Raw genomic sequence first — 18,474 nt, 5'->3', positions numbered from 1 at the left:
TTTAGATGAGTTATTTGAGTGTTGCAGGCCAGCTCACTACAGCTGCTGCTGATGTTGCTGCTGCTCCTGAGCGATCTGTAAACGAAGCTCCTCTGTTAAAATAAGCAAAGACGACAGGTCTGTGGGAGAATCAGCTCAGTTCAGTTGTGTCAATACTGCGCCAAATCACAACAACAGTTGATGCGAGACACTTTATATTGTCAAGACCTTACAGTAATCCAAAGAAACAGAAATCCCCAACAATCATATGGCCCCCTATGAGTAAGAGCTTTGGTGACAGTGAGAAGGAAAAACTCCCTTTAAGGAAGAAACCACCAGCTCAGGGAGGAGGAGCCATCAGCCGCCACCGGTTAGGGTGAGACGAGGAAAACAGGACAAAAGACATCCTGTGTCTTCACATCACAATCATCTCTCATCATTTCTGGCAAAACCTGCTCATACTAAGACCCTGGCTTTGATGTGGTGCTGTCAGCTAAAGAAAGATGAGCTAGAATCAAACTTCATCTGCTTTGCAATCAACAAAATCTAAAAGCTCAACACATCTTGGAGGTGTCACTCAGATTAAAAATAAATAAAAAATAAAAAGGAAATCAAATCCAGACCACAGATCGCCCAGTCACAAAAAAGGTCATTTCTGCAACACGTGATGATTTCTGAACATGTAGTAAAAGATAAGAATCTGCTTAAAACATTAAAAACCTAATTTCCTTCTTTGACACAATAATTTGTGTCGTCTGTAGCCTAATTCAGCATCACATGTTCAGCCTGGTTTGTTCAGTCTTAATGTCAATACTGCACTGTGAAATTCATTACAATGGCTAAACTTAATAAATCCAATCATTTTTCTTTGTCTCAATACTCAAGGAAGGAAAGTTATCAAGCTTTCAGTGAAGTATACGCCCTGCCACCAAACACCAGCCAAAACAACCCAGCAACAAAATAAAAAGGAGACGACATTTTTAAAAAGAAATCTTACGGATTTTTTTAATCCGCTTTTTCCGTCTGGACTGGACGCAGCAAATGACGACAACAATGATTACCAGCAAACAAATACAAATGCCTGATGGTGAAGAATAACAGCAAATTGTGTTTGACATGTTAAAGTGGGACTAGAAATAGACAAATGATGAGTTCATTGTGTGAAGTTTAATTCCTCCACATTTCATATAAGATGTGAAACATACCCACAGCGATCCAGATGCCACTGTGATCAGCTTCAGAATAAAACAACAGGAGCACAAATGTATTTATTTGGAGATGAGTGACACGTGATAGCACATCATACTTGCACAACCCAGTGTCACTGACTTGACTACTCACAGGGCTTAATGCAGTCTTGTTGAACAGGCTGACTGATCTCAGAGCTGACACGGTTAGAAACATTGCAAGAGAAACGAGCATTTAGCACGTCTTTGGCTGGCCTTGTCAGCTCCTTGCCAGTCTCTTTTTCTGCGGGTTTATCATCCATAAACCATTTGATCTGAAAATTATTTTCACTCTGTAGACAAACGGACAATTAGTGGATTTATTGGAAGGTTCATATTTTAAGTCTAACATAAAAAGTTCAACCTCACCAAAATTAGAAATATAATAATCTTTTCATACATTTTTGGTAATTTTCCAGCCTATATAATTAAATAATACATACATAGAGACCCAAGCCTCACTGAAACAACATCTCTGAGTAAATGCTTGTAGACAGCACGCTGCAAATCATGCAGGGTTTCAGTGGAGGAAAAATGAGGCCACAGATTCTTCAACAGCTTAATTATGAGTCAGTTATTGGTAGAGTACTCTAACTTAATTGTAACTGAAACAATAAATAATGTACTCACCTTAATAACACTGCAAGTAAAAGAGACTTTTGTCTTATCGTCTGTACACATCACTGTTACTTTGGGCTTCTGCACAGGGTCTGAGAACAGAAAATTTCTTTATATCAACATCATATAAACTACTGCTGATAATGATTTTCTACAGTAACCAACACCGTTGATTGATAAGCCTGAAAAGTGACGTCATAATAAAGCCAAACAATCTTAATGACAAAGTATGACTAAGACAGCTTAGCACACTTGCTTGTTGTGATATAAGTAGTACAAACACAATAAATACACATATAATGTGTTTTACTTACCTAATACACACAAATGCACACTTGGTAAATCTCCCACATTTATTCCATCTGCATTGGTAACCTCTGGTCTGTATCGTCCTGACTTGTCTTTGGTGAGTTGTGTCAGCTTTAGTGATCCAGTTGAATCAACATCATAATTTTTCCCTGAGATCACCTGTTTCTGTCTGCGATAAAAGATTACGCTTGTGTCCTTGAACCATTTCAGGTTATCTGATTCCTTCAACTCATATCCAAGTGACACAGTGAAGTTTGATCCTGTTGCAGCATAAACACAATCCTCCTGAGAGCCTTTGAAACAGAAAAGAAGGTAAAAAAAAATCAGATGAAAAAATTAGAACAAGAGGGAAGAGCATATATATATATATATATATATATATATATATATATATATATATATATATGTGCATATATAAATATGTATATAAGTCCAGTGATGGGAATAACGGCATTCAAGTATTGGCGTTACTTTTTTCAGTAACGAGTAATCTAACTAATTACTATTTCTATCATTACAACGCCGTGGCATCTTACTGAATGGAGAACACCTGATTGTTATGTAAATAATTTGAAATGGTTATTTTAAAAAGGGTAAAAGGTAAATGGCTGCAAATAACTTTGATGTTTGCAAAACTTGTGCACATGATTTTAAAATTGACATTTTTTATTTGCATTTAAAGTTATGAAATATGATTCAATAAACATGTTTTCTTTTTGTCTGATTTTAGAGCAATTGTGTTAATACAGTTTGTCAAAATGAAAACATGACTGTAAATTCAGACATGGGAGGTTGTGCTGAAAAGAATGATACCAAACAAAGTAAATAGTTTTTAAAGGTGAAATGTGGAGGGAAAATCAAAAGTAGTTAAACATGGACAATTATAAGCTGGACCCCAGAGGGTTAAACGTTTTTTTAAAGTAACGCAATAGTTACTTTTCAAGTAATTAATTACTTTTAGAATCATGTAGCTCAGTTACTAACTCAGTTACTTTTTTTGAAGTAGTAACTAGTAACTATAATTAATTACTTTTTCAAAGTAACTTGCCCAACACTGGTCTCAGCTGACTGTAGGTTTCCCCAACCAGAAAGCTCCAGACAATTCAGGAGAGAAGGACGACCGCTGCCTAAGCGAAGACTCGTAGTGATCCCGTATGTGTCAGCAGTGTCGGAGCAGTTGAGACGCATTTTTTCTAAACACTGAATCTTTGTGGGTTTCAAACCCCAAAACACGCTGCGCCAAAAATTGGTCCACCCAAGGATCAGGTCCCCCGACACAAACAGAGTAACATAGTGTACACTGTTAAGTGCCAGGAGGATTGCCAGGATTTATACATCGGAGAAACCAAACAACCTCTGGTAAAGAGAAGAGCTACCTCGTCAGGCCAGGACTCTGCAGTCTATTTACACCTACAGGCCAGTGGACACTGTTTCAAGGATGAGGATGTTCACATCCAGGACAGGGAGGAACGCTGGTTTGAGCGCGGCGTCAAGGAGGCCATTTACATGAAAAGGAAAAGACCATCTCTGAATCGAGGAGGGGGCCTAAGGGTACATCTTTCACCATCTTATTACGGCACGGACACACAGGGCGGCTGCTCTATGTCCCGACAAAACAGTGTCTTTGTTTTGCTCTTTTTCTTGTGAAACAAGGCCCACACAGTCGTGAGCTCCTTCTCAAAATCAAGAAAAGCAAACTGACTTTATCAATCACGGAAGAGCTATGAAGTACACTGACGGACTGCGGACTGCTTCAGAGGCACCTACATTCAGCGAGCCCTGCTACTAGATCTCGCACACAGATGGAACGTGTCAGGCGCTGCAAGAGGAAGAAGACGGGTAAGTGTGGAGGCATCCGGAGTAGGCTAGCAGCTAATTCACACAAACCCGCTATTTCCCCCATCGTACTGTCCAACGTGCTCTCACTGGACAACAAGCTGGATCAACATAGAAGAGCCACCTCCACGGGACAAGACTCTGCAGTCCATCTGCATCTAAAGGTCAAACGTCACTCTTTCGAGCATGCCAATGTTCACATTTTGGACAGAGAAGAAAGATGGTTTGAAAGAGGAGTGAAAGAAGCATCTATGTCCACTGTGAGCGACCATCTTTGAACAGAGGTGGTGGTTTACAACACCAACTGCCTGCCATCTGTAATCCAGTTTTGAGATCCTTCCCAGACGCCTTAACGCCCACTCACATCCTGGGCCATCTGACCTCAGGAAATCACATGATAGGGTGGGGTCAAGTTTCACAATGAGCTCACCCGAAACCTTGGCTATGACCTACACCTGTTTTCACACCTTGGATCATGTGATTAGGTAGGGGATCAATAGGGGGTCCATGACCTACTTGAGGGTCCCCCCCAAAGGGCTTAAATCTGGGACTCTCCCCCAATTGGTCTTAGAACTGAAGAAGCTTCTCATATGAGAGGTGAAACGTCTTCAAGAAACTTGAAGAAAATTTTCTTTCCAAGCTCCTTAGACTACGATTACCCAGATGACTGAGAACCTTCACAGACAAACTGTCATTGCCTACATTTCAAAGTACATCAGTGATGTCACAGAGACCAGGACTGTCAATGTCCGGGCCAATCAGAAACCATGGCTGGATGTGGTGAGCCTAAGAACAGCAAGGGCAAAGCCATCACGCTGCATCAGAGATGTGAAAAGGCAATCCTCCAAGAGGATTTTGCAAAGCTTCAGTGACAGCAGAGATACTTTAGTTCTGTAATTATTGCTACATTCTAGGTTTTTTGATGGTAAAGCACATTTCCACTGAGAGCCTCATAAAGAAGCAGAGAAATATAGAAATAAAACTGCACGATCACTAAATCACATAGAACATCTGACCAATCACAAGTGGCAGAACAATTTAGTTGACAAGTTAAAATGAACTTTTCCTTTATGAAAACGTGAGGAATTAATAATGAGATTCATTAAATTGTATATGTACCTGTGGAGCCGTTGGCTAAGCAGCAGAGCAGAAACACAGCGGTGATAATGGAAGAAGACGACATCTTCTTCACTCTTCTCATCACATTCAGGTCCAAACAGTTACTCAGTCCAAATCAGGGGTACATGAATATCCAAAGACCTTCTAACGACGTGAAAAAATACAAAAGTGAGCAAAAATGAACAAAATGTATCAAACACAAACAGCTGCAAACAAAGCAGATGTGTTTTCGGGAAATTGTTGAGCCAACTGATGCAATCCAGACTGTCTAGCATATTCTTAAGTTTCCCTTTTGGTTATCAACATATTATATTCCAACAGGAATATTGCCTCAATTTCTGGCTATAGAGAGTGAGGATGACGTCACCGAACACAGTAAATAGAAAGTGAAAGTATAAAAAAAACCGAAAAAACAAATTGAACAATAGATCAGACTGTGGTTAGAGCTGAAAATGTATTTTATTTAATATTATTTAAAGGAAGGAATTTACTGCGCAGCTCTCTCGCTCTCTCTCTCTCTCTTTCCGCTGTTATAAGTCAGCCCAGCTCACCCACTCTCTCTTTAGCTCCTCTTTATCAAAACAATCATGGATACTGACCGCGTTCATCTTCGGGGTTCACAGCACACATAACGTTGATAGATTTGCATCGATTTCTTACACGCGCGTATTAAAAACAATGATTCTGTGATTACAAAGTTTAGACCCACCCAAAGCAGTGTGGATGTGGACGAGGCCTAAGTTGCAGTGAGGCTATTAGACAGCAGATGATGATTAATAGAGTCCATGCGATCCATTAAAAAGAAAAAAGAAAATAAAAAATCATGAATTAAAAAGATGAAAAAAGATTTCTTCTGACTCCGGGTGGAGGCGGTGTGATCCTGGGAACTGTGATTGTCAAAGCAGAAGCGACTGCGGACCCGATCCGCCCCCTGAACTGTCATTTCCAGGATCTGTTTGGGATCATCGTGGTGGCGTGTTTTCAAAATGCCTTCGTAAACATACTGAAGTATCAACAAAAAAAAAATCCATCTGGCCATTTAGACAGCTGTATAAACGTTTGGATATTTCTTATGAAAGAAGTAGTGTCACTCTGGCAACTATTGATTACATATTCCACTGAGGATTCCTCGTTTTCCACTGATAGCAGTTTATTAACCTGGCAGCAGGTCATGTCATACATGCCGCCTTCAGACAAAAACACGAAACATGCTGGTTAAAATGAACAAAAGTGGAAGTAGGGGAGACCGGGGATAGTTGTAACGTGGGTCACTTGTAACACTTCCAATTTCTCCAGTCAGGGCTAAGTTTCAAATGATGTGACTCATCCTGTGCATGCCCAATTCAGTTCTGCTATCACATGTGAAAAATCAGCACATTTTGTCAAACACAGGCAATTTAACACACAAAAAAGTAATTTGTATGCCAAAAAGTAAGTTTTTCTACTTTATTTCAATTTCTAATAGCATTATCTGCTTTGCAGTTAAACTAATCAAACTTAAATTATGTTATTTGTATGTCTATGGGGATATATTCTGTGTAGGTCTTTAGTGCTAATGTTTTAGCCGTTGGTTGTAATGTTAGCTAGTTCTTGGCTATAGGAGTCTGGGTCAGTTGTAACAGCAACAGTCTGGGTTAGTTGTACCAATAATGCAGATGTTACAACTTACCACACTATTACTTTAACTTATATTAAACAAGTTTGGGCAACGACATCAGCAGAGAGAGGTTCACTGGTCGCTTTTGTATATGCGGTTAATGCCATTGGCAACACAATTCCTCCACTGTTTGTGTTCCCGCACATACATTATGCAGACCACTGTGTCAGAGATGGACCAGTAGGAAGTATTGGTAGTGGAAATAAATCAGGAGGGTGCAAGAAACAGATTTCCTCATCTTTCTGAAGCACTTTGCAAACCACACCAAGGTAAGCCATGATAAAAAGTAATGGAATTGCGATGCTGGTGAACAACTACATTTTTTCAGCTTCATTGTTATGTTCAAAATTGGTGCAAGAGTTGTAGGTTATAATGCCCACTGAGCCAATGAGGCCAAACTCAAGGAAGACCAACCAAAATTAATGAAATATTCAGTTGCAGAAAATTCCATAATTTGTCTTTTTTGGGGGGTTGGAATATGTTCAAAAGCTAGATTTCTGCATTCTGTCAAACACACACACATAGCTACATAAATGGCTCTAAGTGCATTCATGTGTTGAATAAAAAGATTACATGTTAATGTTTTGTTAGTACCCTTATTTCATTGTGTTACATTTCACCCCAGGATATGTTACAACTAACCCAGACTGTGGGGTTAATTGCAACATTTCACTCTTTGTGTTTGAGACCATACCATGCAATGGGTAATTGTGCTGCAGAGAAAATAGCTGCACTATTTAATAGCCGAGACATGTAAATACTTTGCATTACATTTTGAATCCACTACCTTAAAAGAGCTCCAATTTACAGACAGAAATGTCAAAAATGTTACAACTATCCCCGGTCTCCCCTAAGTGAATAAAAGTCATATGATTGGGTTGGTGAATGAATGAAGCCAATTCTGCTTATAAAATAAGAGGAAGCAGAGCAACAATATCTCTGTCTAAATGTGAAGGTTTTAATTCATTAATTAAAAAAATAAAAAAGTTTTTTTATTTGCTTTTTGTCCAAGTTCTCTTCTGTGTTTGTTTGTTTTTATTTAAATACAAGTTCTCATCAGCATCGTTCCTCTTTTTTTCTGCCACTTGTGACGCACCACACATAGAGTCTAGGTCTGACCAACCGTCTCAGCCGTGGGCAAAAAGATGACAGTCAATAAAATTCTAAAAATAATTTACTGACAAATCATCAAAAGATAAAACAGTCCAGTGTCCTATTCGGGCTATAAGTAGACCAGTGTATCAGTGCAATCAAGTACACCTGCCTCTAATTAGTCCAACCCCATTACAGCCATTGACTCACCAAAAATGTGACACACACACACACACAGAGCCACTCCCAACCCAGTGCAACTTCACACAATAATACGGAGCTGAATTAATACAGGCACATTAGTCTACACAATATTGAAAACTGTGGATTAAAAACACACTGCCCATCAGCAGGTGCACTGTGGGTTTCACTGACTTCACGACCTACAATCTGCTTCTTCCTGCTGCTGCTGCTGACTTCCAAGCTTTATGGGAGTTTGACGTGTCATCAGGTTTGTTTCAGTCACGTGTCGAAATTAGCGTAAAATACACCAAAACCGTAATTAGTAGTGGTCATGTGACGTGGGTGTAGTACGCCACACTTCGGAGCAGAAACGAAAAGTCAGTTTGAGTCTTTGTGCGCGGCTGGCCCGTAGCTCCCGGTGTTTGATTCCTGCTGGAGAAACTGGGAGTAAAGGGTTTAAAGACTAACTTGGCCTGAGTCTAGCAGAAAAGCCTTGTTGTCAAATCCGAGAAATCTGTTGGTCAAATTCTCTAAACCAGGGGTGTCAAGGCTGGCGGCTGTAATCGGCCAACAAAATACTCCAATAGTTTTGGAACATGTGAAGGAGAAATGTTAAACTGTATTTTACAGATTTTCCATTCATGCTACACCGATTAAATACTACTACTACTACTATTATTATTATTATTATTATTATTATTATTATTATTATTATTATTATTATTATTATTATTAGTGTGAATGCTTGTAAAAGCATTCACAGTATTGTTCTTCTAATCTTTATTAGTGTGAATGCTTGAAAAGCATTCACAGTATTGTTCTTCTAATCTTTATTCTTCTATTTTATTATTATTATATATTCCGTACGTTTTTTGTAGTCCTACTCCTTCAAAACCGTTCAACTTAGAAAAACCATTCAAACACCATTAGATTCCTCTTCTTTTGGACATGACTGCTTGTATTTTTCTCATTTTTAACATTTATATTTTTAAAATTATTCAACTTTATTCAACAAAAATTTCCCATGTATTTCAATGGAGAGACCCTTCAAATTCTCATTCAACTTACTCCTCTTTAAACTCTTACTACTTCCACATACATTGACATAGATCCACCATTCAAACTTCAAAACGAAGCCAAGACATTCAACTATTGAACTTGTATTTATCTTTTCAATATCTATTATACTTTTTCTTCAGTTCCAGTTTAAGTTTCATCCTTTTTTTCAGCCGTTTCAGAGTTTATAATGGGTGTGTATGGGATGGAATGTTGGCGCTAGAGTGAGACAGCTCAACTGTTAGAGTGAGAGGAGGGGGGGAATTTATCTTAAAATCTTTTTTTAAAACTGCAGCTGTGTCCACAGGGTTTGCTCTACAGCCATCATTTTACCCTCAAAACGTAGCCATCGCTGTCCTCTTTCATCCAATGTGTTTACTATTTTAATAGGTGTTATGGTTCTTTCATAAATGTCACCAATGCACAGCCTCCTCCCTCCAACTCTTCCATAGACTCTAATGTTAAAATGGCTCAAAAGGTTCGTTTGAAAACCAGAAGTACAGGCTGTCTTTACACTGTCACCACGTCAATATAATAAACTCCACCGGCATGAAAACTGAGAATTCAGTAGACTAGACATTGCTGCCCCTCACGGTGAAAGAATTTTGTCAATACGACCTGTACTTTTCATTTGGGAACGATTTGTTTTGGCCTGACTTTTCTGTTCATTTTAAGCAGCAAAAGTGAGGTGCATGTCTGTGTGTATGCCATTGGGTGCAGTCACTATAGCAACCAGGCTCACACCTGCCTGCTTAACGAGCTCTCTCTCACTCTGCCAAGATTAAACCTACAAATGTCTACTGCATCTAAGCAGTTGTAGTAAGATGAACTTTTTCAATAGGTACAATAAGACAGATTTGACAGGGTTTTGCCACAGATTAATAGTTTGTCAGTAGTTAGTATATGCCAACTAAGTAGAGCATTGTGATTGGGACACAGGCTTTTCATATCTGGGCAGTTGGAGTCAGTTGATGATTTTAAAATCATTCTTTCTGACTGGATAATTAAAGCTCACAGCATCTACCTGTCTGTAGTTGATTTTTCCACATTTTAACTAACGTTTAACTAATCTAATCTCATTTAATGTCTCTGTTTATAGTCTGTATAGTTTATCACCCCACTAACACACTTAAAGTAGTCTTAAAATAAAACCTACAAAACAGTTCGAGATGAAATACTTTTTATTTGCTCATGTAATTCCAGTTGCCCTATTTTTCTGTATGTCACTCATTCGCTTATACTCGGGCAAAAAGTACCAATTTGTACACTAGTCTAGTGTATTTTTTTCCCTTTATCTTTCTATGTCTCTCTCACACAGACATGTATATGCTCATTATTGCTGTTCAAACTGATGGTCAAATTTCCAAGCACCACCTGAACGCCTCATCTGTTTTTAACCCATCACTGGACCAACTGTCTCATTCCGCTTTGCTCTCTGCTGTGGTAAGTACAGTATACTCAGTACTGCACTGTTTTACTTTTATGATGGTAAAAATAGATGTTTGACATTTAAACTCACACATCAAGTCGAACAGAGTTCAAAGAATAGATAAAGAAAGAAAAAAGAATAACCTTCGCTATCATTTATATACGTTTATGACGTTTTGCTGTTAGCAGCAGTTCTATCGCTAGCTTCAATGCTAATGCTAGCAACAATGCTAACGCTAGCTATAGTGCTAACACTAGCCTTACCAGTTGTTAACTGACAAAAAGAATATTCCTGTGATATTTCTGTGATATTTCTTGGTGGTCAGTGAGACAAAAGTAACAAATGAGCTTTATTATTGCCATTGTGGCTCAGTTTTAAAAGTAAGAGTGTTAGTGCTAGCAGAATTGCTAATGCTAGCTGCAATGCTAACACTAGCTGCAGTGCTAACACTAACTGAAGTGCTAATGCTAGCCGGAATGCTAGCGCTAGCAGCAATGCTAAGGCTAGTAACAGTCTAACAGTAGCCTTACATAAGTGGAAATACTTCAGGTAATTAGTTTGAATTATGAATAAAATGGCTGCTGTTTCTGTTGGTGTGCTGTATTATTATATAACCCGCTGACTATAAGTTCAGTGTATCATGTCGTGTGGGCTTTGTATTTCTGTTAGTCTGATAACACTGTACAGACAACTAACATTATTTCTCGTCTTACACTTTCAGGAACTTGACTCACATCTGTGCTTTGCCTGGTAGGTGTGCACATACTGTAAGAGAAGTAGACCAAAAAAAAATAAATAAAATATGACTAATATAAGCTTTGATGGGTTCAAACTTTGTGCTAGACCTTTTAAACACAATTTTATAATAAATACACATAAGTGCAGCTTAACAATTGGGCTAAAATATTTTTTTCGTACATTTTTGTAGTCACACTACATGTGATTAGTTAATCATATTTGTATTTAGAAATATTATTGCTGAATTTAATTAAATATTTATTCTTTTAAAAAGTGCCCAATTATGCAACTTTTTGCACATGGCAGCCAACAACAGTTTAGCTTGAATATTTGTTTTATCCTTTTCAGTAGTCACAATTAGTTCATACAATTACCATGTGATATAATTTTAATAAAATTATTATTTTTTTCTTGTTTTTTGTTCACAGTGTGCAGAAGAAGAACAAGGACGAGATCTCCAGTCTTCTCTCTCACATCCCAACCCCCCAATCCCTCTATCCTCTGTCCTGCTCCACCTGTTGTCTCTGCCTTCTTTCCATCTGTATTTCACCCTGTGGTTTGTGCGAAATTGTGCCAAACCAAGAATCTTATTGCGGTTTGATTTAAAGCCGTGTCTCTCCTGCTCTGTCTGTTCTCTCTGCTAAATTTTCTCTCTACCTGTTTTTCACTCTTGGCTTGCTGCTGAAAAACGCCAAGCCAATAAAGCAACGAAGAGTGCATAGTTTGCCTCAACCTATGAACAAACTGAACAAACAAAGAAAACTCTACGGTTTGATTTCCAAGCCGTGTCTTTCGTGCTCTGTCTGTTCTCTCTTCTAAATTTTCTCTCTACCTGTTTTTCACTCTTGGCTTGCTGCTGAAAAATGCCAAGCCATTAAAGCAATAAAGAGTGCATATATTGCCTGTACCCTGAGAACGAACTGAACAAACAAAGAAAACTCTAATTCACGGTGTGATTGTGATTTCCAAGCCGTGTCTCTCCTGCTCTGTCTGTTCTCTCTTCTAAATTTTCTCTCTACCTGTTTTTCATTCTGGGCTTGCTGCTAAGTTGTGCCAAGCCAATAAAGAGAGTGCATAATATTCTCTCGACTGATGAACAAACTGTCAACTGAAAGACAACTGTTTCAGACAAATAAAAACTGAAATATAAAAACAAAGACAACATCTCCTGGTGTGTGCCACTCTTATCTTGTGAACATATTTTCTAAAGACTAAGAAACACTTGCAGGTGTGTGAAAATGCCAAGGAAGCAGAAAAAGTCACAAGCTGCAAAACAACGCTGGAAGAAGTTCCATGAGTTTCACAGTGTACCAATATGTGCACAAGCTGAGTTTGATTTTCCTCAGAGCTCTGCAGAAGACAGTGTTTCTGCAAAGATCAATTCTGACAGTGTTAAACAGGCAGGTCAACATGTTCCTGCACATGTACAACAGGTATCTTATGCTGATGCTATAAAGATTGGACTGCAGCATGAATTTAATGAACAACATGAGGTTTCAAGTCCCCCACAGGTGGGTTATGCTGATTCTTTGAAAAGAGGCTGTCACAGTGATGTGGCACGACCATCTCATGCAGAAAGAGTGAACCTTGAAAATCAGCCCTCTGTGACACATGTCTGTGCATCTCACAGCCAGGCACATCCTAAATATGGAGACTCCAGAAACCACCAGTGCACATGTAACTCTCTCACATTTCTTGCATTCCTTCATGAGAATGAAAACATGACTGCAGCTGACCTTAATCTGGTCTTGGATAAAGGTGATGTGATTTACAAAGAGGCCAAGAAAAGATTTCCTAAAAATATTCATTTGGCAACCGATGAGCTGCCAGACAAAGTTGATGCTCGCAGGTCTATGTATCATGTCGACATGACACAGTCTTCCCGGTATGGGACATTTGAAGAACCTCCAGAGGAAGCAGTAGATACCTTTCTCAGCTTAGAAGCAGGACTGAGCTGCCTGTTGTCAGATGTGCAGTATGCCTTACTGATTATGAGTGGATTGTGTATTGCAGTGTTCAGATCCACATCAGGCAAATATGGTTTCTTTGATCCACACTCCAGAACACCCAGTGGTCTTCCTTTACCACTACAATCACGTAATCGTGGTACAGCAGTGATGCTGAAATTCACACTACTCAGTGACATGATTAAGAGGATCCAAGATTCTTATGAAATGATGGAGATATCACCCTCTTGTAACTATGAGCTGAAGCCTGTGCAATTCTACAGTATGAGCACAGTCAATCTGAGTGATACTATCACAGACACAGTCTGCAGACCAACAGCTGCCACTGCTGTGGGACCTACTGACTCTGATAAAACTGTTGATGAAGCAAACTCCTCTACTCCAAGGAGAAACACAACCACTGATCTGACTGGGAACATCTTTTGTCAAATGTCCATTTGTATGGCACTGGTGAAACAAAAAGAAGTCCACATGACTCAGTTCACATCATATGAAGATCAGAATGAGCCTCCTAATATACCAACTGAAGAACTATGCAGTGAATTAAGTTTCCTTCCATCAAGGGATGCTTTTTTATGTCAATCAAATGCTGCAATAACAAATGTTGCTGCCTGTGATCTTTCTGATATAGTTTTACAAAAACTGAAAAAAGTTAATAAACAACAAAGGCACAAAATGAAAAGAAGATCAATGGCATCAGAGAAACCCAGAAATCAGAGAAAAGAAAACCAAAAAAGGAAAGAACGACAAAAGTATGCTTCAAACAAAGAGTACAAAGAAAAGAAAAAATCTTGCACAAGCGAGGCATATAAAAACAATCCTGAAGTTAGACAGAAACATCAACAATACATTAAAAGATGTTACCATGAGAATGCAGAATTTAGACAGAAACAACAACAGTATGTTAAAAGACGTTACTGTGAGAATGCAGAATTCAGAAAGAAACAACAACAGTATGTTAAAAGACGTTACTGTGAGAATGCTGAATTCAGACAGAAACAACAACAGTATGTTAAAAGACGTTACTGTGAGAATGCAGAATTCAGACAGAAACAACAACAGTATGTTAAAAGACGTTACTGTGAGAATGCTAAAGTTAGACAAAAACAAAAACAATATATTAAAAGACGTTACTATGAGAATACTGATTTCAGAGAGGAGAAAAAAAGCTACACCACTAAAAGGTATCGAGAAAACCCAGAAGTCAGAGAGAGACAGAGATCTCGAGTGACTCAGCGTTATGCACGTGACAACGCATTCAGAGAGAGACACAGACAACTGATGAAACAACTAATGCGAGACAGGTATCAAAGTAATCTTGCATTTAGGATTATGCACAACATGAGATGTGCAATGAAAATAAAAAGGAAATACAGATGGGTGAACAGACAAACCCAAGAGAGTGACAACAGTGTGATCAACGAGGCCATATCTGTGTTCAAATCACAAATCAAAGCTGGACCATCATACCCATGTACTGTATGCTTCAAGGCTTCATTTCCAAACCAAGTGCGACCCTGCAGAAGGTCAAATTATGTGAAAAACCCACATGTGGTTGCAACATGTTTGACAGGAAAGTTTGTTCATGTTTGTGATGAAAACTGCAGAAATGAGCAGTGCAATGTGCCTGATGAGAGAAAGAGAGAGTGGATTTGTCACACCTGCCACAATCATCTTAAAAATGGATCCATGCCAGCACTTGCTGCTGCCAATAAACTGGAGCTTGCTGATATTCCAGCTGAACTGTCTGATCTCAACATACTGGAGAGACATCTCATAGCCAAGTGCATACCATTTGCCAAGATTATTCCTCTTCCCAAAGGCAGACAGAGAGCAATTAGAGGGAATGTGGTCTGTGTCCCATCAGAGGTACAGGAAACTGTTGAAGCACTACCTCGATTGAGAATTAATTCTCAGGTGATGAGAGTAAAACTGAAGAGACGCTTGTCTTACAAAGGTCATCAGCTGTTTCAGACTGTAAGCTGGTCTAAACTTGTGCAAGCACTGCATAAACTCAAGCAGATTCAATCACAGTATAAGGATGTGACCATCAGAGATGATCCTGAGCTCTGTGATCCAACACTTCCTGATGAAGATGAGGAGGAGGATGATGATGAAAACATGAATGAGGACGATTATGATGAGGCTGATTTAATGGAAATTGACAGCTGTGAGAAAAATGCACTGAGTGAAGCACAAAATAAAAATGAACAGGACATTGACATGTTACCCTGTGATGGTGAACAATCACATGAACAGATGAGAGATGATTCAGAGCAAGCAGATGGACTGACTAATGGTGGTTTTGCACTCGAGTCCTGTTTGCAGCCCCCTGATGTGGCTGAGGAGATATTATGTTTCAGTGAAGGAATCTACTCTGTTGCTCCTGCAGAGAGAAACAATCCAATAAGTTTTTTCAAAACACCTAAACTGGAGGCCATGGCCTTCCCTGTGCAGTTTCCTACAGGCCAAAACACACTTGATGAAAGAAGGCTGATCAAAGTATCCCCCAGTGGGTATTTCAAATCAAGACTTTTCTGCATTGATGATCGTTTTGCCAAAGACACAAACTATTTGTTCTTTGCACAGTTTGTGACTGAAATACACTTGGCTACTTCCAGCATGACAATACAGTTAAGGAAGGCAAAGCCTCTGACCAGAGATGGGAGAAAAATAACCTCAGGCATGTTACAAGATAAACATGAGGTGGAGAAACTGGTGCGAAATAAAGATGCAGTGAGATTCATGCAGCCTCTGAGAGGAACCCCAGCCTATTGGGAGAAAACAACAAGAGATCTTTTTGCCATGATCAGACAGTTGGGAACTCCCACGTTCTTTTGCACATTTTCAGCTGCTGAAATGCGCTGGCCTGAAGTGATTGAGGCAATAACAAGGCAGCAAGGTGAACAAGTCAATTTTGAAGGACTCGACTGGTCGGCAAAGTGTGACATCCTGAGAAGCAATCCTGTCACAACAATGCGCATGTTTGACAAGAGAGTTGAAGCATTATTCAGAGATTTACTCTTATCTCCTGCAGAGCCACTTGGCAAAGTCATTGACTACTTTTACAGAGTTGAGTTTCAGCACAGAGGAAGCCCACACATACACTGTCTCCTGTGGGTAGAAGGTGCTCCTGTGTTTGAGGAGGATGATGAGCAAACTGTTGTGGATTTTATAAACAAATACATCACAGCTCAGCTGCCTGATCCACATAAACAACCTGAACTGTACAAGAAAGTAACAGAAGTGCAAAAACATAGTAAGAACCACACAAAGACGTGCTTTAGGAGTTTAAGCTCCGGGTGCCGTTTTGGTTTTCCTAAACCACCCTGCAATGAGACAATGATCACAAGACCCAGTGAGGATGATGCACTGGAAGTAGAAACAGCAAAGAACAAGCTCAGACCACTGAACCAGCTGCTGAATGAGCCTGAAACTGCTTCCATGAGTTTAGAGCAGCTCTTGGCAAGATGCAAGTTGACACATGCAGAATATGAGAGATACCTGAATAAAATGAACACAAGGAGTACGATCATACTAAAGCGTGATCCAAAAGACTCTTGGATAAACGGCTATAATCCACATCTGCTTGAAGCCTGGAACAGTAATATCGACATAAGCTTTGTTTTAGATGCTTTCGGCGCTGCAAATTATTTAATGAAATATATATCAAAAAAAGAGGGCGGGCTATCTGAGTACCTGAAAACTGTCATTGAGAACTCCCATAAGGACAGTGTAAATGAGTGCGATGAAATGAGAGCCGTCATGCAGGCATATTCAAAGAAGCGAGAGATCAGTGCACAGGAGTGCGTTGCTCGTGCATGTGGTCTTCACATGAAGCAATGTTCACGTGCTGTAATATTCATACCAACAGATGATAATCCTGTGAAAATGAGTCGTCCCCTGTCAGTTCTGGACAACACAACACCCGAGTCTTCCAATGTTTGGATGACATCTTTGAATGACAAATACAAAGCCAGACCTGAAACACCAGAGTTTGAGGAGATGTGCATGGCAGACTTTGCTGCTACTTGCAGGATTGTCTATGGCCAACAGACAAAAGGTAAAGATGTTTTGCCCCTTCTCAATGAGATAGGATTTGTGCAAAGGCGCAAAAACGATAAGCCTGCTATCATCAGATTTCACCGCTGCTCACAAGAAAAACATCCAGAGCAATATTACGGAAGACTGCTTAAACTTTACCTTCCTCATCGTTCAGACCACGAACTGAAAACACCATCGTTGCCAACCTATCAGGCTTTCTATGGTGCTGGCTGTGTACAGCTACCAGGTACTGACCGTCTTGAGTACGTGCAACACATTGTCAAAAGAAACAGAGAAAAATATGAGAAAAACAGTGAGGAGATCGAGAGCGCTGTTGAGGAATATGAGCAGAACAGAGGTGTGACTGACGAATGGTGTAATCTGGCACCTGAATCAGATCTCGTAAGGTTGCCACTTGTTGAACAAGAAAGAGAGCGAGACAATGAAAATGAACAGGAAGATGTGCCCGACTACAGCCGTCAGGCTGATGCTTCAACAGAAGTCAGAGCCATCAGGGAACCCCCTGCTATTGATCCCACATTGTTACGTCAGATGTTTCAGAATCTGAATAAGAAGCAAGCCTGCATATTTTATGCAGTTAGAGACTGGTGCATTAAAAGAGTCTGTGCTCTAAATCCAGAGCAGTTTTTCTTTTATATTAATGGTGGTGCTGGAACAGGAAAATCACATCTTATCAAATGCATCTACTCAGAAGCATCTAAGATACTGAGCAAAGTGCCCAGATACGCAGACGACGTTGACATATCAAAACCCACTGTCCTGTTAACTGCTTTCACTGGGACTGCAGCATTTAACATTTCTGGAACAACACTGCATTCTCTTCTCAAGCTGCCTAGAAGCTTAAAACCTCCCATTCAGGGACTTGGCAATCAGCTGGATGAAGTCAGATCAGAACTTTTGAATGCTGAAATAATCGTCATTGACGAAGTGTCTATGGTGTCAAGACATCTCTTTGCATATGTAGATGCAAGACTCAAACAGATCAAAGGGACTCGGAGACCCTTTGGAGGCATGTCAGTCATTGCTGTTGGAGACTTCTATCAGCTACCCCCAGTGCGACAGTCTAAACCTCTCTGTGTGCACGACCCGTCTGAGATCGACCTGTGGCGGGAGCATTTCCAAATGATCACTCTGACTGAGATTATGCGTCAGAAAGATGATGTTGTCTTTGCTGAGATGTTGAACAGAATTCGTGTGAAA

At 39.6% G+C, this 18,474-nt stretch overlaps 2 protein-coding genes across 2 annotated transcripts in view; both read right to left on the bottom strand.

Moving 5' to 3' along the window:
- LOC102795931 (T-lymphocyte surface antigen Ly-9-like) overlaps positions 1-5,189 on the bottom strand; it is an 82,472-nt gene extending 77,283 nt beyond the window's left edge. The window contains exon 1 of the mRNA XM_087836072.1: positions 5,088-5,189. Coding sequence (XP_087692198.1) covers positions 5,088-5,169 — 82 coding nt within the window. The 5' untranslated portion in view covers positions 5,170-5,189. The remainder of the gene's footprint in view (positions 1-5,087) is intronic.
- LOC148096303 (T-cell surface antigen CD2-like) lies at positions 37-3,320 on the bottom strand. Its single transcript, XM_087835761.1, has 5 exons — positions 3,218-3,320; positions 2,138-2,434; positions 1,836-1,915; positions 1,321-1,498; positions 37-119 (listed from the first exon to the last, which is right to left on the bottom strand). Exons 1-5 carry the CDS (start codon positions 3,318-3,320, stop codon positions 37-39), a joined length of 741 nt encoding a protein of 246 aa, XP_087691887.1.
- Positions 5,190-18,474: the final 13,285 nt, after the last annotated feature.

Source organism: Neolamprologus brichardi, chromosome 23 (genome assembly GCF_056152115.1).
Source record: "Neolamprologus brichardi isolate AB-2024 chromosome 23, ASM5615211v1, whole genome shotgun sequence".
Taxonomy (NCBI): Eukaryota; Metazoa; Chordata; class Actinopteri; order Cichliformes; family Cichlidae; genus Neolamprologus; species Neolamprologus brichardi.
This window is presented reverse-complemented; position numbering and strand designations above follow the sequence as displayed.